Here is a 14,207-nt window from a genome sequence, read left to right on the forward strand (position 1 = left end):
ATTTTTGATCTCACTCTAAGTGTAATATACCATCGGCTATAGGCCTCATAAACAGCCACAACGTTATAATGAAATCTACACCAACACAGCAGTTCAAATCGAAGCACTGTGACTTTTGGTAAGACGTTGCAGACTCCGTAGACTGCAGAGAATATACAAGCAGAGTGTTCGTTTTGCAGGCTAGAGGTTTTGTTGGACACTGTATGTTTTTTTTCATGAGGTTTGCGTCCGCCGACTGAACCTCCTTTACATAAAAACAAAGACTTCAGAAATGATCAGTGCTTGAGCAGAGAATGCTGTGTTTTTTCATCACAATCCTGCTGCTTTGAAATAATTAGGATGCTTAGAGAGTTTGAAACAAACACTGCATTGCGTTATAGATCCAGAGGAGAAAAAACATCTCTTCAGTTAGTTTCTTCACATTCTTCAGATTTAAACAAAGGCTGGTCCTGTTTGGCAGCGATTGACTCTTTTATGTAGTTGTGAGCTGTGTTAAATTCGGATCATTTGTCTTGCTTAGCTGTCATGGGACATTTGTTGGTGTTTGACTGTAGCATTTGTGAACGGTATAGTCTGAATACAAACCGCTGTGCTTTTGTGTAATGCCAGAACAGAATGCATGTACATCATGTGTTCGCGTGTGTGCATTTTACCAGTTAAATACACCAGCAGACATCTTGAGCTGCACATTGTCTATTCAGGAACAGTTGTGTAAATGTGTGATATGGCAGCTCTGCAAAAATAAAAGACGCATTTAAGAATATGGAGACCACTGACTGTTGAAAGAGTCTACAAGTGCTGATCTAAAAAAGACATGCAGTAGAAAGCACATAAGGCTTTGCACTTTCGTGTATTGAGGTCACTATAGTGCACAGCTGCCTTAAAAGCCTGGCATACACTACACTACATGACCCTGGACAACAAAAATCATTTAGATATCAAGTAAAGATCATGTTCCATGAAGATATTTTGTACATTTTATACCGTTAATATATGTAAAAGTTAAGAGTAGACGATTGAAGTGTTTTGTTGTCAATAGTTATTGCCATTGCAGTATTGTATTGTGTTGTATTGAATGTGTCTGTTGTTTCTAACTGTGTAGTTTCAGAGCCCATACTCCTACTCTCCCCCCTTCCGCTTTGGAACGGTTCCCAACGGCAGCACAGAAAGGAACATCAGGAAGAATTACCCAGACATGCATCAGTACATGGTGAAATACCATCAATCCGGAGTGAATGACGCACTGGTCAGCCTAAAGACCGGGTATATGCAGCACACACATTAAGTGAATCATTGGTAGTCCCACACTCATCTCCTAAAAGTTGTGTGATTCTCAAAGTCCCAGGCATTTCTCAGCCCCGTGTGTCCTCCATTATATCAAGGTGTCATCAAGCTGAACTTTAGGTCTCTGTTGAACCTTAGGTCTCTTATGATGACTGTGCTGTGTGTAACACTTCAGTCTCATGACAGTCCTTCTCTTATCACCAGCCGTCACACCTGAATGAACTTTTTAAACTCCTCCCCATCCCGGACAGATTTGAAGAGGTATTGAGTGTTGCAGAACTAAGTAGAAACGTGAATTCGAGAGCATTTCTGCAATGCAGGAGCCCAAAAGCCTGTTTCTCTTAATACCTGGGTAAATAAAATCCCATTTCCAGCACAACGAAGTGTTGTGTCTGTTTAATGAAAGTGATGAAAACTAGTGATGATCAAATTGTTGGCCGGATGCTAGTTCATTTTCTGACAATTTTACTAGTTATTAAGACAATTCAGTTTTATGGAACACAAGCAGTCCTGCCGTTCTTGTTATCAGGTACAGTGAAAAAGAAACACAATAGATCAGAAACAGAGCGTATTAAATATCGTCTATTATAACTGCAACATGCTGTATATTTGTGGATGGGTACAGCGCGTACAGTATATTAAATTGCCACATTTTATATGAATAAATCGTAAACAATTTCCCTTAGATTAGCGCAGTGCTTTATTTCCCTAGCTGAGTGTATGGGTACACATACTGCAGATCCAGCCAGCTCACGCTATTACAAAAGAATCATTGAGCAAATCTATTGGATGTCAGCAGGATTTCTGAGTTGCATTTGACATTCTTGAAATGTCAGAGAACCAAGCTAATGAGTCTTAGACAAAAGCTTTTACAACAGAGAGATTGAGTTCGATGACTGGCCCACCATGACTCCAAATGTCAGCATGTAGGTGGTATCTAAAACAAAAAATTTTGCTGCAGTTTGGAATGCGAGACAAATTTAGGAATCAGATTTTTATGCATGGCTAAATTTGCAGTCGTGGGTAGATTAGCATGTCACGATTTCAGACGGACGAATGTTTATTATTGTGTGGAAGAGAAAAGAGGAAGAGTTCAGTTGTTTAAATTACAGCTTATATGATATAATATAAGGACATTAAAACTGTAACTAATAATTATAAAATCACTCAAAGAATCCCAAAATGTGAGAGTTATGAAAATAAATACTCTATTCTACCTGATATGACGACGCAAGTATTAGGTGCATGTTAAACATTTCCATGGAAACCAAGTTTTATTTGCACTGTATTTTTCCATTGCACGTGGTGTGATTGCACCTCTGTGCTGTCTGTCACCTCAGACATCTGCGACTCAGCATCTACACCATCGCTGTAAAGATAAAATGTGTGGTGATTCATTTCAGGCTTTTGGTGACATGACAGTGGTGTTAAAAAACGAGAAGAACATTTTAGCTCAGTTTGCCATTTGAATATTGTCTTTCTTTCTTCACCAGCAAACTTGATGCCTTCATATACGACGCAGCTGTGCTGAATTACATGGCTGGTAGGGACGAGGGCTGTAAACTGGTGACCATTGGCAGTGGCTACATCTTCGCTACCACCGGCTATGGCATCGCCTTGCAAAAAGGATCTCTCTGGAAGCGTCCGGTGGATCTGGCCATCCTTGCTATTATTGGAGATGGTATGTGCCATATTTACTGAAATACTATTTATCCCCGGTCAAAATGTATATCTCTCTAAACATTTGCATTTTGAGTGCGATTCATTGACCATATAACAGTAGAACACGAAAAACTAAATTAAAGATGAATTTACTGATGGCACAATTTTAGTTCACGGTTTTCGTTGGTGAAAATTATACAACGGCAGCCCTAATATTTATCTATCCAGGGACTTTATATACATTTTTATTTTATTAATTTAGTATTCAATTATTTTATATATTAGTGTATGCTGTGTGTAGATATATACTGTATCGTTATCATACAATATGTACTATCAAGTAAATGTACTACAATATGTCTTCCACCAGTAATGATTGTTATTTAATTTGCCTACCTTATAATGTAATTTGCCATCATATTAATGGGTTTTACAAAAGGATAATTACATAGAATTTATGCAAAAGAAAATGTGTGTCCGATTTTGAAACAAAAGGTCTCTGCTGCAAACGTATGTGTATTTTTTTAACATCTCTGAATATTCATCAGTGCAGCTGTCTCTATGTGGAAGACGTGTGTTTCTGAAGACTTTCTGCATTGTGCTAAAGACAGAAAAGCAGAATGTATTATTCTCACGCAGCAATGTCCATCTGTTAAATTATTTACCCACCTTTTAGTTTAAAGTTATGCGGCAGCTTGTCCAAAGCCCCTTTCTAAAGACATCTGGAGTACGTTCCACTCTCTCCATACTATACTATCTCACAGTAGTGCTGTGAAACATGAAAAATGACAGAATCATCCTTTTGGCGGCTGCACCTTGTACAGAGACTGAAAAAAGCATCTCAGATGGTGCTAACATATGGCTGAAGCGCAAGCTTATCATTTTACCGATCCTCTCTTTGACATGTTAGCACTTTGGGAGTTCTGGGATTGGGGAATATGTTGGTGGATGGTAACAGTTTGGCCCACTGAGGTGCACGTGTTCTGGGAGTCAGGGTTGATTTATGATGTGGGTCTGGGCATGTGCGTCTCCTCAGGTGAGATGGAGGAGTTGGAGGCTCAGTGGCTGACTGGGATCTGCCACAATGAGAAGAACGAGGTAATGAGCAGCCAGCTGGACATTGACAACATGGCCGGTGTGTTCTATATGCTAGCGACCGCCATGGGTCTCAGTCTCATCACCTTTGTCTGGGAGCATCTGTTCTACTGGAGGCTCAGATACTGCTTCACTGGCGTCTGCACGGGCACACCCGGCCTACTCTTTAGCATCAGCAGGGTAAGGCAGACATTTACCAAATAAACCATATCTGGTTATAAAATATAAAAATCTTTGAGTTTTTCAGCTTCTTTCAAACCAAAGGCCACGAATTATGGATGGCTTTTTTAAACCTGGCTCAAAGGGTAGTACAATCCAAAATGAAAATGCTGTCATCATTTACTCCTGTAAAAACATAACCTGTAAAAATGTATTTGTTCTGCTTAACACAATGTAAGATACTTGGAAGAATCTCAGTAACCAAACAAATATCATCCTCAATTGACTTCCATAGTATTTATTTTCCCTAGTCTGCTTTATTATGGACATTTTTTTTAAATAACTTCATTTGTGTTCAGCAGAACAAACAAACGTATACAGGTTTGGAACAACCTGAGGGTAAATGATGACATCCCATGACTTTAAAATGTAATATGTATGTACTACATCAATATCTACATTACTTATTTTGTAGCACTTGCATTACCATTTTTTAGGTTTCTTTCATTTGCATTTTAATGTGAAAATCATCACATATAACAACATTTCAGATGCTTAATATTAGATTTGGTTAATATTAGTATTATTTTTGTGTAATTCATATTATTTCATAGGTAAACAATACACAGTGAGCCCCACAACTCTGCTGTTGAAGACCTCTGGTTTAGGTGTTTGTAGAATTGGATTAATTGATTTTAATACCATGACACCGAAGTCTGTTGCTCGAGTTTTTCTCGACAGTAGGGGCAACCGATATCGCTCAGCATAATTTGTGAGAGTCTCACTGCTAATCCGGTTAGCATATCAGCAAGTGTCTGAATGAAAACGTTTGTCAGAAATGAGAATTTTGGCCATTCGTTTCATGGCCAGGGAGCTTAAGATGGCAGTATAGCAGTCTGTTAGACATTGTGATCTCATGCACAGCCAAGCACTCAGTATGCCTAAATATGTTTAGTCTTAATTGCTGATGGGGCTGTGTACATGACAGTGTGAGAATATGGTGGTTTTGTTATGATTTAAACTTTGTGACACTTGTGTGCAGTATTTCAGTGCCAAAAACAGCTTTTTTACAAAACAGCAGAAACTGCCATCATTCTTTTGAGCGCAAACACGCCCTTCTGAATGTATAATATATAAACGTTGAGTGCGCATCAAAACCTCTGTTTTTCTTAAGCAAATAACATTATGCTGCTACTGGCCATGGAAAGCAGAAGATAAACAGAATTACATTTTAAAGAAATGTTTGTGTTCATTTTCTAGCGATCATGGCAGCAGTAATTTATCAAATTATGATCAAACGATGAAGTGCTATAGCTGGGCATATATCCGGATGCGGGGTATAGGGGAGCACACTTTCTGCATTTTAAAGAGCCGATATGCGTGCCCCGACTACAGTGTTGGAGTGATGCTGTAGAGTATTTTCTGTTTCTGTAGATCCAATAATAAAGCATTGCGGTAACAGCAGAGTTCATGAGCTTCACGCAGGGAACATATACGGTATATGATCAAAATATATTCCTTAAAAGTCCTGTATGTTAAAATTGTCTGCCAGATGCATAAATATTTGAGTTCTCCACAACCTAGAACTCTTAGACGACACACAAGTCAGGAACTAAGCTTTCCTCTAGCTCAGTGTGGTAAGAGCATTGCGTTGTGGGTTCGATCCCAGGGGATTGCAGATACCTATGTATAAATGTATAGGATAATGCAATGTAAGTCGCTTTGGATAAAAGCGTCTTCCAAATGTAAACGTGAACTGTGCAGTGCAAAATGCATTCAGAAAAGATATACTGTAGTTGACGATCGTTTTGTGAGTTTTGCTAAAAAATGCAGATCGCTCATGTACGTAAAAGGCAGTTACAGTGGGTTCAGTTTATTCTTAGAATGTTAGCTGGGGAAAAAGGATTCATATAGAAAGTTATGTGGCAATGCGATAATTATTCAGAGCATCTGATGGCATGCTGTCACTGCTTTTATCTGTGGCCTAGATAAACGCACTCTCTGATTTCACTGATGAGGGCATTTACATGTCTGTGCAGTTAAAATCAGATATCGACAGTTTTATTAAACAGCAGGAAGAACTGAAAATCACAGAAGTAATAAAGTATCATTGATTAATGTATTTATTCTGAGCTGAATTTGACCCTTTGTTTTGCCGTAGGGTATTTGGAGTTGCATCCATGGTGTCCATATCGACATGAAAAAGAAATCATCTGACTTGGACTTCAGTCCACAATCCAACATGCTCAAGCTTATCAAATCTGCCAAACAGATGACTAACATGACCAACCTCAGTGGCTCCCGGATCAACTCTCCCAAACGTGGCAGCGAGTTCATGCACTCGGCCAGCCCCATGATCATGGACATGATGTCAGAGAAAGGAAACTTCATATACACAGATAATCGCAGCTATGCCCAAAAGGACATCTATGGAGACTCCAGTGACCTGCAGGCATATCTGGCCAACCGCCACAAAGACCATCTGAACAACTACATCTTTCAAGGTCAGCACCCCCTTACCCTCAATGAATCAAACCCTAATACGGTAGAGGTGGCGGTAAGTGCAGACGCGGCTCAGACCAACGCGAAACCTCGGGCTCTGTGGAAGAAATCTGTGGATACTTTGCGTCAGACTCCGGGGCCTGAAGCCCTGGACCCCCGTTTGTCTATGAAGAGCCAGAGGTACCTGCCGGAAGATGCTGCGCACTCCGATGTCTCTGACTCCTCGAGCAGAGCCTCTTACAAGGATTCAGACATTAACAAGCACCTGAAGCCCAAGGATAACTTAAAAAAAAGATCGATGACGTCAAAATACCCTAGGGATTGCAGTGAAGTGGAGCTGTCCTACTTAAAAAATAAGCAGGGCGGAGCGGGCCGGGAGAAAATTTACACCATAGACTCTGACCGGGAGCTGAGTCTGCACTCGGAGCCTCAGCACTACAAAGAAGGCAGAGGCCTGACCACCGACGATTTGGATTTCGGCGAAATTTACTCTGACCACAATGACAATTACAGGAAATGCGATCAGCCCATCATACATCTGAACAGCAGCCCCCTGCATCAAAACGAATCCGACATCCTGCCAGACAACGCCTACAACAAACACTACAGCCTGAAGGAGAAGAACCTCACTTCGCAGGAAAGCAACGACCGTTTCAAACAGACTCATTGTCGCAGTTGTCTTTCCAAGGTGCCCAACTACAGCACAGGGCCTTATGGCCCCTTACGCTCACCATATAACCGGTGCGAGGCGTGCCTCCACATGGGCAATCTATACGACATCAGCGAGGACCAGATGTTGCAGGAGGCCATGATAAGCCCCACCATGCATCACGATGACATGTTCAGCCATTACTGGCCCCAGACGGATGGGCCGCACGTACAGAGGAGGAACAGACTGAGGCTCAGTCGGCAGCATTCTTTCGACAACATCATGCTCGAGAAGCCAAAAGAGATCGACCTGAACCGGCCGGCACGTAGTGTGAGCCTTAAGGAGAAGGACCGCTTCCTGGAGGACAGCTCTTATACAAACATGTTTAACATCAAGGCTGACAAACTATTCGGCAGCAGGTCCATGCTCTTTAACCGCAACCTGGAGGAAAGCAAGCGCAGTAAGTCACTTTACCCCGATCACCCCACAGACAACCCCTTCCTGCAATCTATACGGGACGACACTCGCCTGGTCCACGGCAGGAGCTCCTCGGATATTTACAAACAATTGGCTCCCATCAAAGCACGGAACGAGAACAATCTGAGGTCCTCCGTAAAGTCCACCACTTCGTACTGTTCCAGGGATGGTCGAATACCCAATGACATGTACATATCAGAGCATGCGATGCCTTACGTAGCCAACAAGACTAGTGCATACTCAGCTCCCCGGGTCCTCAACTCTTCGCAGTTTAGCAATAGACGAGTGTATAAGAAAATACCTAGTCTCGAGTCAGATGTGTAATGCTTTTTTGTGTAGCTGATATATTTACTCACGTAGAATGCCACAGTCACCTACTGTACATCTTAAAAAAAAGTACCCGAGTACGCTTTTCGCAGATATCACTCTTCTTATACGAGTGAGTCAGACTGGATACCGCTTTCCAAAGGTTTCAGCATTTTCTTGGCAAGCGTCACTACGACTAATTGCCAAAAGACAATTAGTCAAGTATAAGCCAAAAAATTTGGTTCAGCATGGAAGTTGTTGATTTCCCCCACACTTGGCCCTGTGCCGGTGTGTACTCGAAATGCACAGATGCAGTGCTTTGAAGTCTGACCCATCGCTGTGGTGGGCCGAGGCAGATTATAGGGTGGGGTTTCAGGTGCTTGGCCCCACACAGCATGTAATGAGGGCATACCCACCTGTATCCCATTGACTGTGGCTGGAAGTTAGGCCAAGCAAGGGTATTTCATTTTCGGCGCATAGCAATTGCATATTTGCTTTTATTACTATAGACTTGGGATTTTTGACATTCTAATCCCTATTTAGATCTTAGTATTTATCTTATTTGGTAGCACAATAGCAATTAGTTACTCGCCCACCTCTGCTTTATAAACAGAACTATATTACCGTCAGGAATAGATTTTTGGGTTTTGCATGTGCGTTTATTTCTTGTCTTCTCTCTCTTGGTTTGATCAAAGATATACAATAATTACACTAAGGTGATATTGTTTGCCAGCTGAGTTGACACACGTGGGCAATGAAAACCTGACCTGTGTTTAGGTGGGTTGACCCTGGGTTGTGTCGAAGACCCTGAGACAACACACACGAGCAGCCTTTGGGAATATTGTGTTGATGCTCTATTTCAAGAGTTATGTTCTGTTGGAGGATTGAAGTTTGCGTCACATTTTATTTTCTTCAGTACTTCCATCCATGTCACTGTACACTGTGAAACCGACTCCGATCACCTCCTGAAGACCGCTGTTTACGTTGTAGTTTGGCAGAGCATTGCTTTGTGTAAAGAGTGCCACACATAAGAACCAGAACATTGGTTTTCATTCACACCGAGGACTACTAGCAAGATCTTTGCTCTGCAGACCTTTTACTACACTTTCCTGTAAAAATACATTCGATGAACTCCATGCAATGTTAATCAGAACACATAGCCAAATTGCTTATTCGATAAAATACCTCAGGATGGGTCTTTTTCTGTAACATCTTCATTGCGCTACTGAAAGTCACATTTAGCCATCTTGGACGTTATGTTATGTTTACAACTCAAAACTTTTTTATCGACTTTATCATCCGAAGGTGTTGTTTGGTAAAAAATATTTGACATGTTGACGCTGTCGTATCAGACATGTCAAGATGTATACTGCGCTCTCTTCTCATTTTTTTCCCATTATGAATATCTCATCACAATTATATTCATATGAAGTGCTGCTTAAAAAAGCTAATGTGTGACGCACATGTAAAATATCAAGGTCTTGTTTATGCCATTCTGTAGTTTTTACTCTTTGCAACTTGTTTTTGAGTTCTTTTTCCACCCTTGTAATAACCCCAGTCTTTAAGGAAGATGTATTTTGATTACATGAAAACTTATAATAATAATGGCATGCAACTCAATTGTAACTCTTTCTATGTTTTTGTTATGATGTTATGATCCCGACTTATTTGTAACAGGGTGCAAATATAGCATATATACGGAAAGAAAATGATCATTTGTATTACAGTGCTGCTGTTTTTGGTAGGCAAGATGTTTGCCTCTAGCCCATCACAATGTTTTATATTTGTATCACTGAGTCACTCCTGCATTTCTATCATATCTGGACGCCACCTTTGTGAGGTAAGGTGAAGATCCACTCTTCCTTGATTGGCAGGTGAATACATCGCCAGCTATGCTGTTGTCTCTTGCCTGTCATATACATGTAAAGCCAGATTTTTACTTCAAAGAGAAAGAAAAAAATGATTATTTTCGGGTCTGCTGTCCCTCCAAAGATATGACGTCGTCTTTCGTTCTCTGTTATCTATGGTTTGCTGTAAGAATAGAGCTTTTTTAATTTCTCAAAGACTTATGTAACTATTTTGAATATAAGACACATGTAAATTGCTTGTAAATTCCTACTCGAACAATTCATTATGAAAATTCTGATTACACAGAGTCAATATTTTTGCCTGGGTTTCACAGATCTGTACAGTAGCACTCGTTTTCCGTAGCTTATACACCACATTACTTGGCATTGAAACGTCACCTTAAGAGATTTCAAAGTCTCCATGCAGTTTTAATCGGGGATTGTAGCCCTGCAGTTTTGTAAGCTTATTAAAGATATGGGGGCCAGGGTGGGGGTTTCATGCATCGCAGCTGATTTTTCTAAGTAAATATTGTCCCTACACTTGAAGGTGAGCTTGGATCGAGTATGCCTGTAGAGAGATGTGTGGAGAACGGGAAGAAGCCTTTTGTTTCATAGGTGTTTGAAATAGGTTGTGAGACTGCAGGGTAAGAATCCATCGCTCATGAACCAAAGCTCTGAGGCAACTCTGCAGAATCTTGAAAACCAAAATACACTTCATCAGTGTTGTCGTTCTGAATTCTTTGATGGTTATTGGAGGCAGTTGTGTCAGTTAAGAACGCCACAGGTCAGGTATTGAATGCTAGAGATGAACTGTCTGGGATTCTTTTACGTAGCAGTTTATGGCTAGGCAAGAGCCACGTGTGGCTCCTTAAAAAACTACTATGTTATATTTTTGGTTTATTTACCTCTCATAGAATAGAAAACAAATGTTTATTTAAATGAGCTCAGATGCTTTGTCCTTAGGATGAGCTAGACTAAGCAAAGTAGAGTTACTTAAAATCAATAAGTGAGATTTATAAAACGCAGAAACAAATTAGTACTTTCTCAGTCGCATCGTAAATGCCATTTAAGGTTGAATCTGTTTTGTAAGCCACATTTGATATGCTCCTTGTTTGACACAATCAGGCTCTTTATTTGATGTGTATGTAGATCTGTCATCACTGATATAAAAATCCGTTCTGAAAAGATGAGCAAGAACAAGTTTCTCAGGTAGCTAAAATAGCTCTATCGATTGTCTTATAAAACCCATTTGCGTGTACAGGACCGATTGTGTTTCACTTCCAGGTGAATTTTACACCAATGTAGGGCAGAGTAACAAAAAGCATTTGATGTGGTACATGGAAGCGGGGAAGTGAGACCATTACTTAATACAACAACAGATCTCCTTCCAAGTCAATTTTGCACACACATGGAAGACCATTGGAAATCCATTCTTTCCAAATTTGATATTTTGCCAAGTGCAGTGTTGTAAGAAGAATAGGCCATTTCTGCTGCCAGGCAAGCTGTTGTACAGTTACTGCATCATTGGCTTTGGTCCCATTGAGGTAGTTTCAAGGAGAAAGCGCCTCGACTCAAATTATAACTGCCACGTCTGCACAAGACGCAGCGAGATGGGGCAGGTGGCTGAAGCCTTCGTGCATGACTGGATCAACTATGTAGCTCGCTCCCTTTCATTCATGACTGCTTTATAGCCCTCAGGAAGGTAAAAATGGCAGCTTATAAACAACATGCCCAAGTCCAACAAATCCCTCGCTCAAACAAGAGCTTGTTTTTACTCACCTCAGTCATGCGGTTCTTTCAGCGTTGTCAACTTTTGTCAAGTAGCACTTTTATCACGAATGCATTGTATACATGATATGAGATATGATTTGAGCCTTTCGTGCATAGTGGATAGTATCAGTATCTCTTTAAAAAAAACAAGAAATGTATATTGTCCACTCAAGTGGACATCTAAAGATCTCTTTGAAAATGAAAACCCAAACGAATCCATTTTCCAAACAATCTGTTGTTTAGATTTAAAGCTGTGATTATTTTGAATATGGTTGAATTTTGGAGCACAGAGCTTCTGGATTCTTTGCAATTAATAAAAGGTTTTCCCTGTAAAAGCGTAACGAATTCGTAAAAAAATGAATGATTTTGATCTTCTAGAGATACATTCTTTAAAAACGATCACTTGTGTTTCCTGTTTATTAATCCCTCTCGTGAGCTTTGCATTCATATTTTGTGTGTTTAAAAGTAGAAATTCCTTTAGATCAGTGTTTTATACTAGGGCGGGGGGGTTGTCATGTGACTATAGCCTATTTATCACTGAAACCGTGTGACCTGCTGCCTAAATGTTATTTTATAATGAAGCATCACTTGTGTGCATACTAAAATGTCTTAAGAAGTTAAAGGCAAGTTGGGAACTAATCGCTTACATAAAGCCGACTCAAACTTGCATTAATAAAATCATTTCTGCTATTGGCAAAATTGCATGAGAAAGTACTAATTCAGTGGGGCGGTTTGAACATATCTCCCGTTCTCTTTAAAGTACATTGGTTCCAGTCGTTTGTAACATGAAGCAAGTATTGTGTTCTGACATTTTTCTTTTTCCTTCTTTTTTTATGTATATGTAGATCATATTAATGGAACAGGTCTGCTATGTGACTTGTGAAATATCAATACAATGTGGTTGCAGGAAATGTTTTGGGTTACAAGATGTAAAAACATGTATATAAGTAAAAGTTTCATTTTTCTAATAAAGGCTCTTTCTGCCACTTTATATGATCACTGTATCTGTTGCGCTATGTTTACGTAACCCATGTTCTTGCTGCATGTTGTAGACACCTAGAAAGTTCATGAAGCCGAGGGTTGGAAAAGGGGTGATTGACAGTTCTGGTAATTCCAAGTGATGATCGGTACATGCTGTAATGGTGACAGATCCAGTGCTCTCCCCGCTTCATTCAGGCCTCTAGCAATGGTCTGAACATGTGTGAAACAGGGACTGTGACCCAGCAATATTGCACGAGTCGAGAACTCGGCTTTGCTGTCGGGAGGGTGAGGCATTATGTGTGCACAATGCAGATTCTCTGACGCAGACAGCCGCAGGACGGAGCTCACTGAGAAATGAAAGGGGGGCTTATCTGTTTTGTCATTTCTTTTAGACTTTCACCCATCTATTCAAAATATAGGCTGATCCAAATGTCTGAGACAGACATTCGTGTGTGTGTGTGTGTGTGTGTGTGTGTCTGTCTTGTGCAGGATTTCGGGATTGTGTCATTATTATTGCACCATGCTTTATTATTGCATTACTGTAGTAATATTTTCCTAAAATATAATTTTTAGAAGTAGTGTAGTAGTTTGTTTTTTAACATGCATGATAACAAAAAACAAACTATGCCTTATATAAAACAAAGTATTTAAAAAAATAATTTTAACGGAGGAAGTAAAAGCCACAATTGTAGCAAAGTAGCAGCTCTTGAAGAGCAAAACTAAAAGTCCTCCTCAATAAATGTAATTTCACTTGTTAACCCTCACATACAAGCACTTGTCTTGTACACCTCACATGTAATGTGGGGGATGAAATGATCCGTGTTTTTGAGGTAATGTGATATTGATCATATTTGGCATAATCTCGACAAATACCCTTTCTATATCTAAATGGGCTTTGTGCTCTGGGGAGATAAAGACAATATCACTCGTGTGTCTGCTATTAAATGGATCTTTAAGCTTCTAGTGTTCATGGCTGAATACGCCTCAAAGCAAAATAACTTACAATGAGTCACTTTCCCCGGGAGAGAGAGATCACGAATAAAGATACAATCTTTAGCACAAAAACACGTTCAGAAATCAGTTTGGATAGAAAAGCTTGCAGCACTAAAACATTTTCATAACTTTGTACAAACACAGTGTTACCTGTTAAGTCAAATAAGATCTTGTTGATAAATGAATCTCACTAAACCGTTGGATTCAATAGAGTTTCTTATTTTAATCGTACAAGTAATCTTTTTCCAGAAGAATGTGAATCATGAAATGAAACTACAAAGGAAGAAAAAAATTAGCCCCACAGGCGCCGACGCGAAATCCGCAATGACAGCAAAATATGGGGCCGGCATCTGTGCGCTATGAGTTAGCCGCATGCGGAATGACTTCAGCTATGTGCTTTTGTTGTTCGCTGAAGGAACATGAATAACTTTGTTAAGCTTTCTCTGCTTTCAAACGCTGGTTAATGCACGCCTGTGATCTCC

The 14,207-nt window shown here is 40.1% G+C and overlaps 1 protein-coding gene across 1 annotated transcript in view; it reads left to right on the top strand.

Annotated features, from left to right (window-relative positions):
- The window catches only part of grin2aa (glutamate receptor, ionotropic, N-methyl D-aspartate 2A, a), a gene marked incomplete at its 3' end in the record, with an annotated part of 115,770 nt that extends 107,618 nt beyond the window's left edge, over positions 1–8,152 (top strand). The window contains exons 11-14 of the mRNA XM_079457399.1: positions 1,103–1,263; positions 2,778–2,965; positions 3,983–4,221; positions 6,362–8,152. Of these exons, the coding sequence (XP_079313525.1) occupies positions 1,103–1,263; positions 2,778–2,965; positions 3,983–4,221; positions 6,362–8,152 (2,379 nt within the window). The remainder of the gene's footprint in view (positions 1–1,102; positions 1,264–2,777; positions 2,966–3,982; positions 4,222–6,361) is intronic.
- Between the last annotated feature and the right edge of the window lie 6,055 nt (positions 8,153–14,207).

The sequence above is a fragment of the Barbatula barbatula genome (assembly GCF_947034865.1).
Source record: "Barbatula barbatula genome assembly, chromosome: 5".
In the NCBI taxonomy this organism is placed as follows: Eukaryota; Metazoa; Chordata; class Actinopteri; order Cypriniformes; family Nemacheilidae; genus Barbatula; species Barbatula barbatula.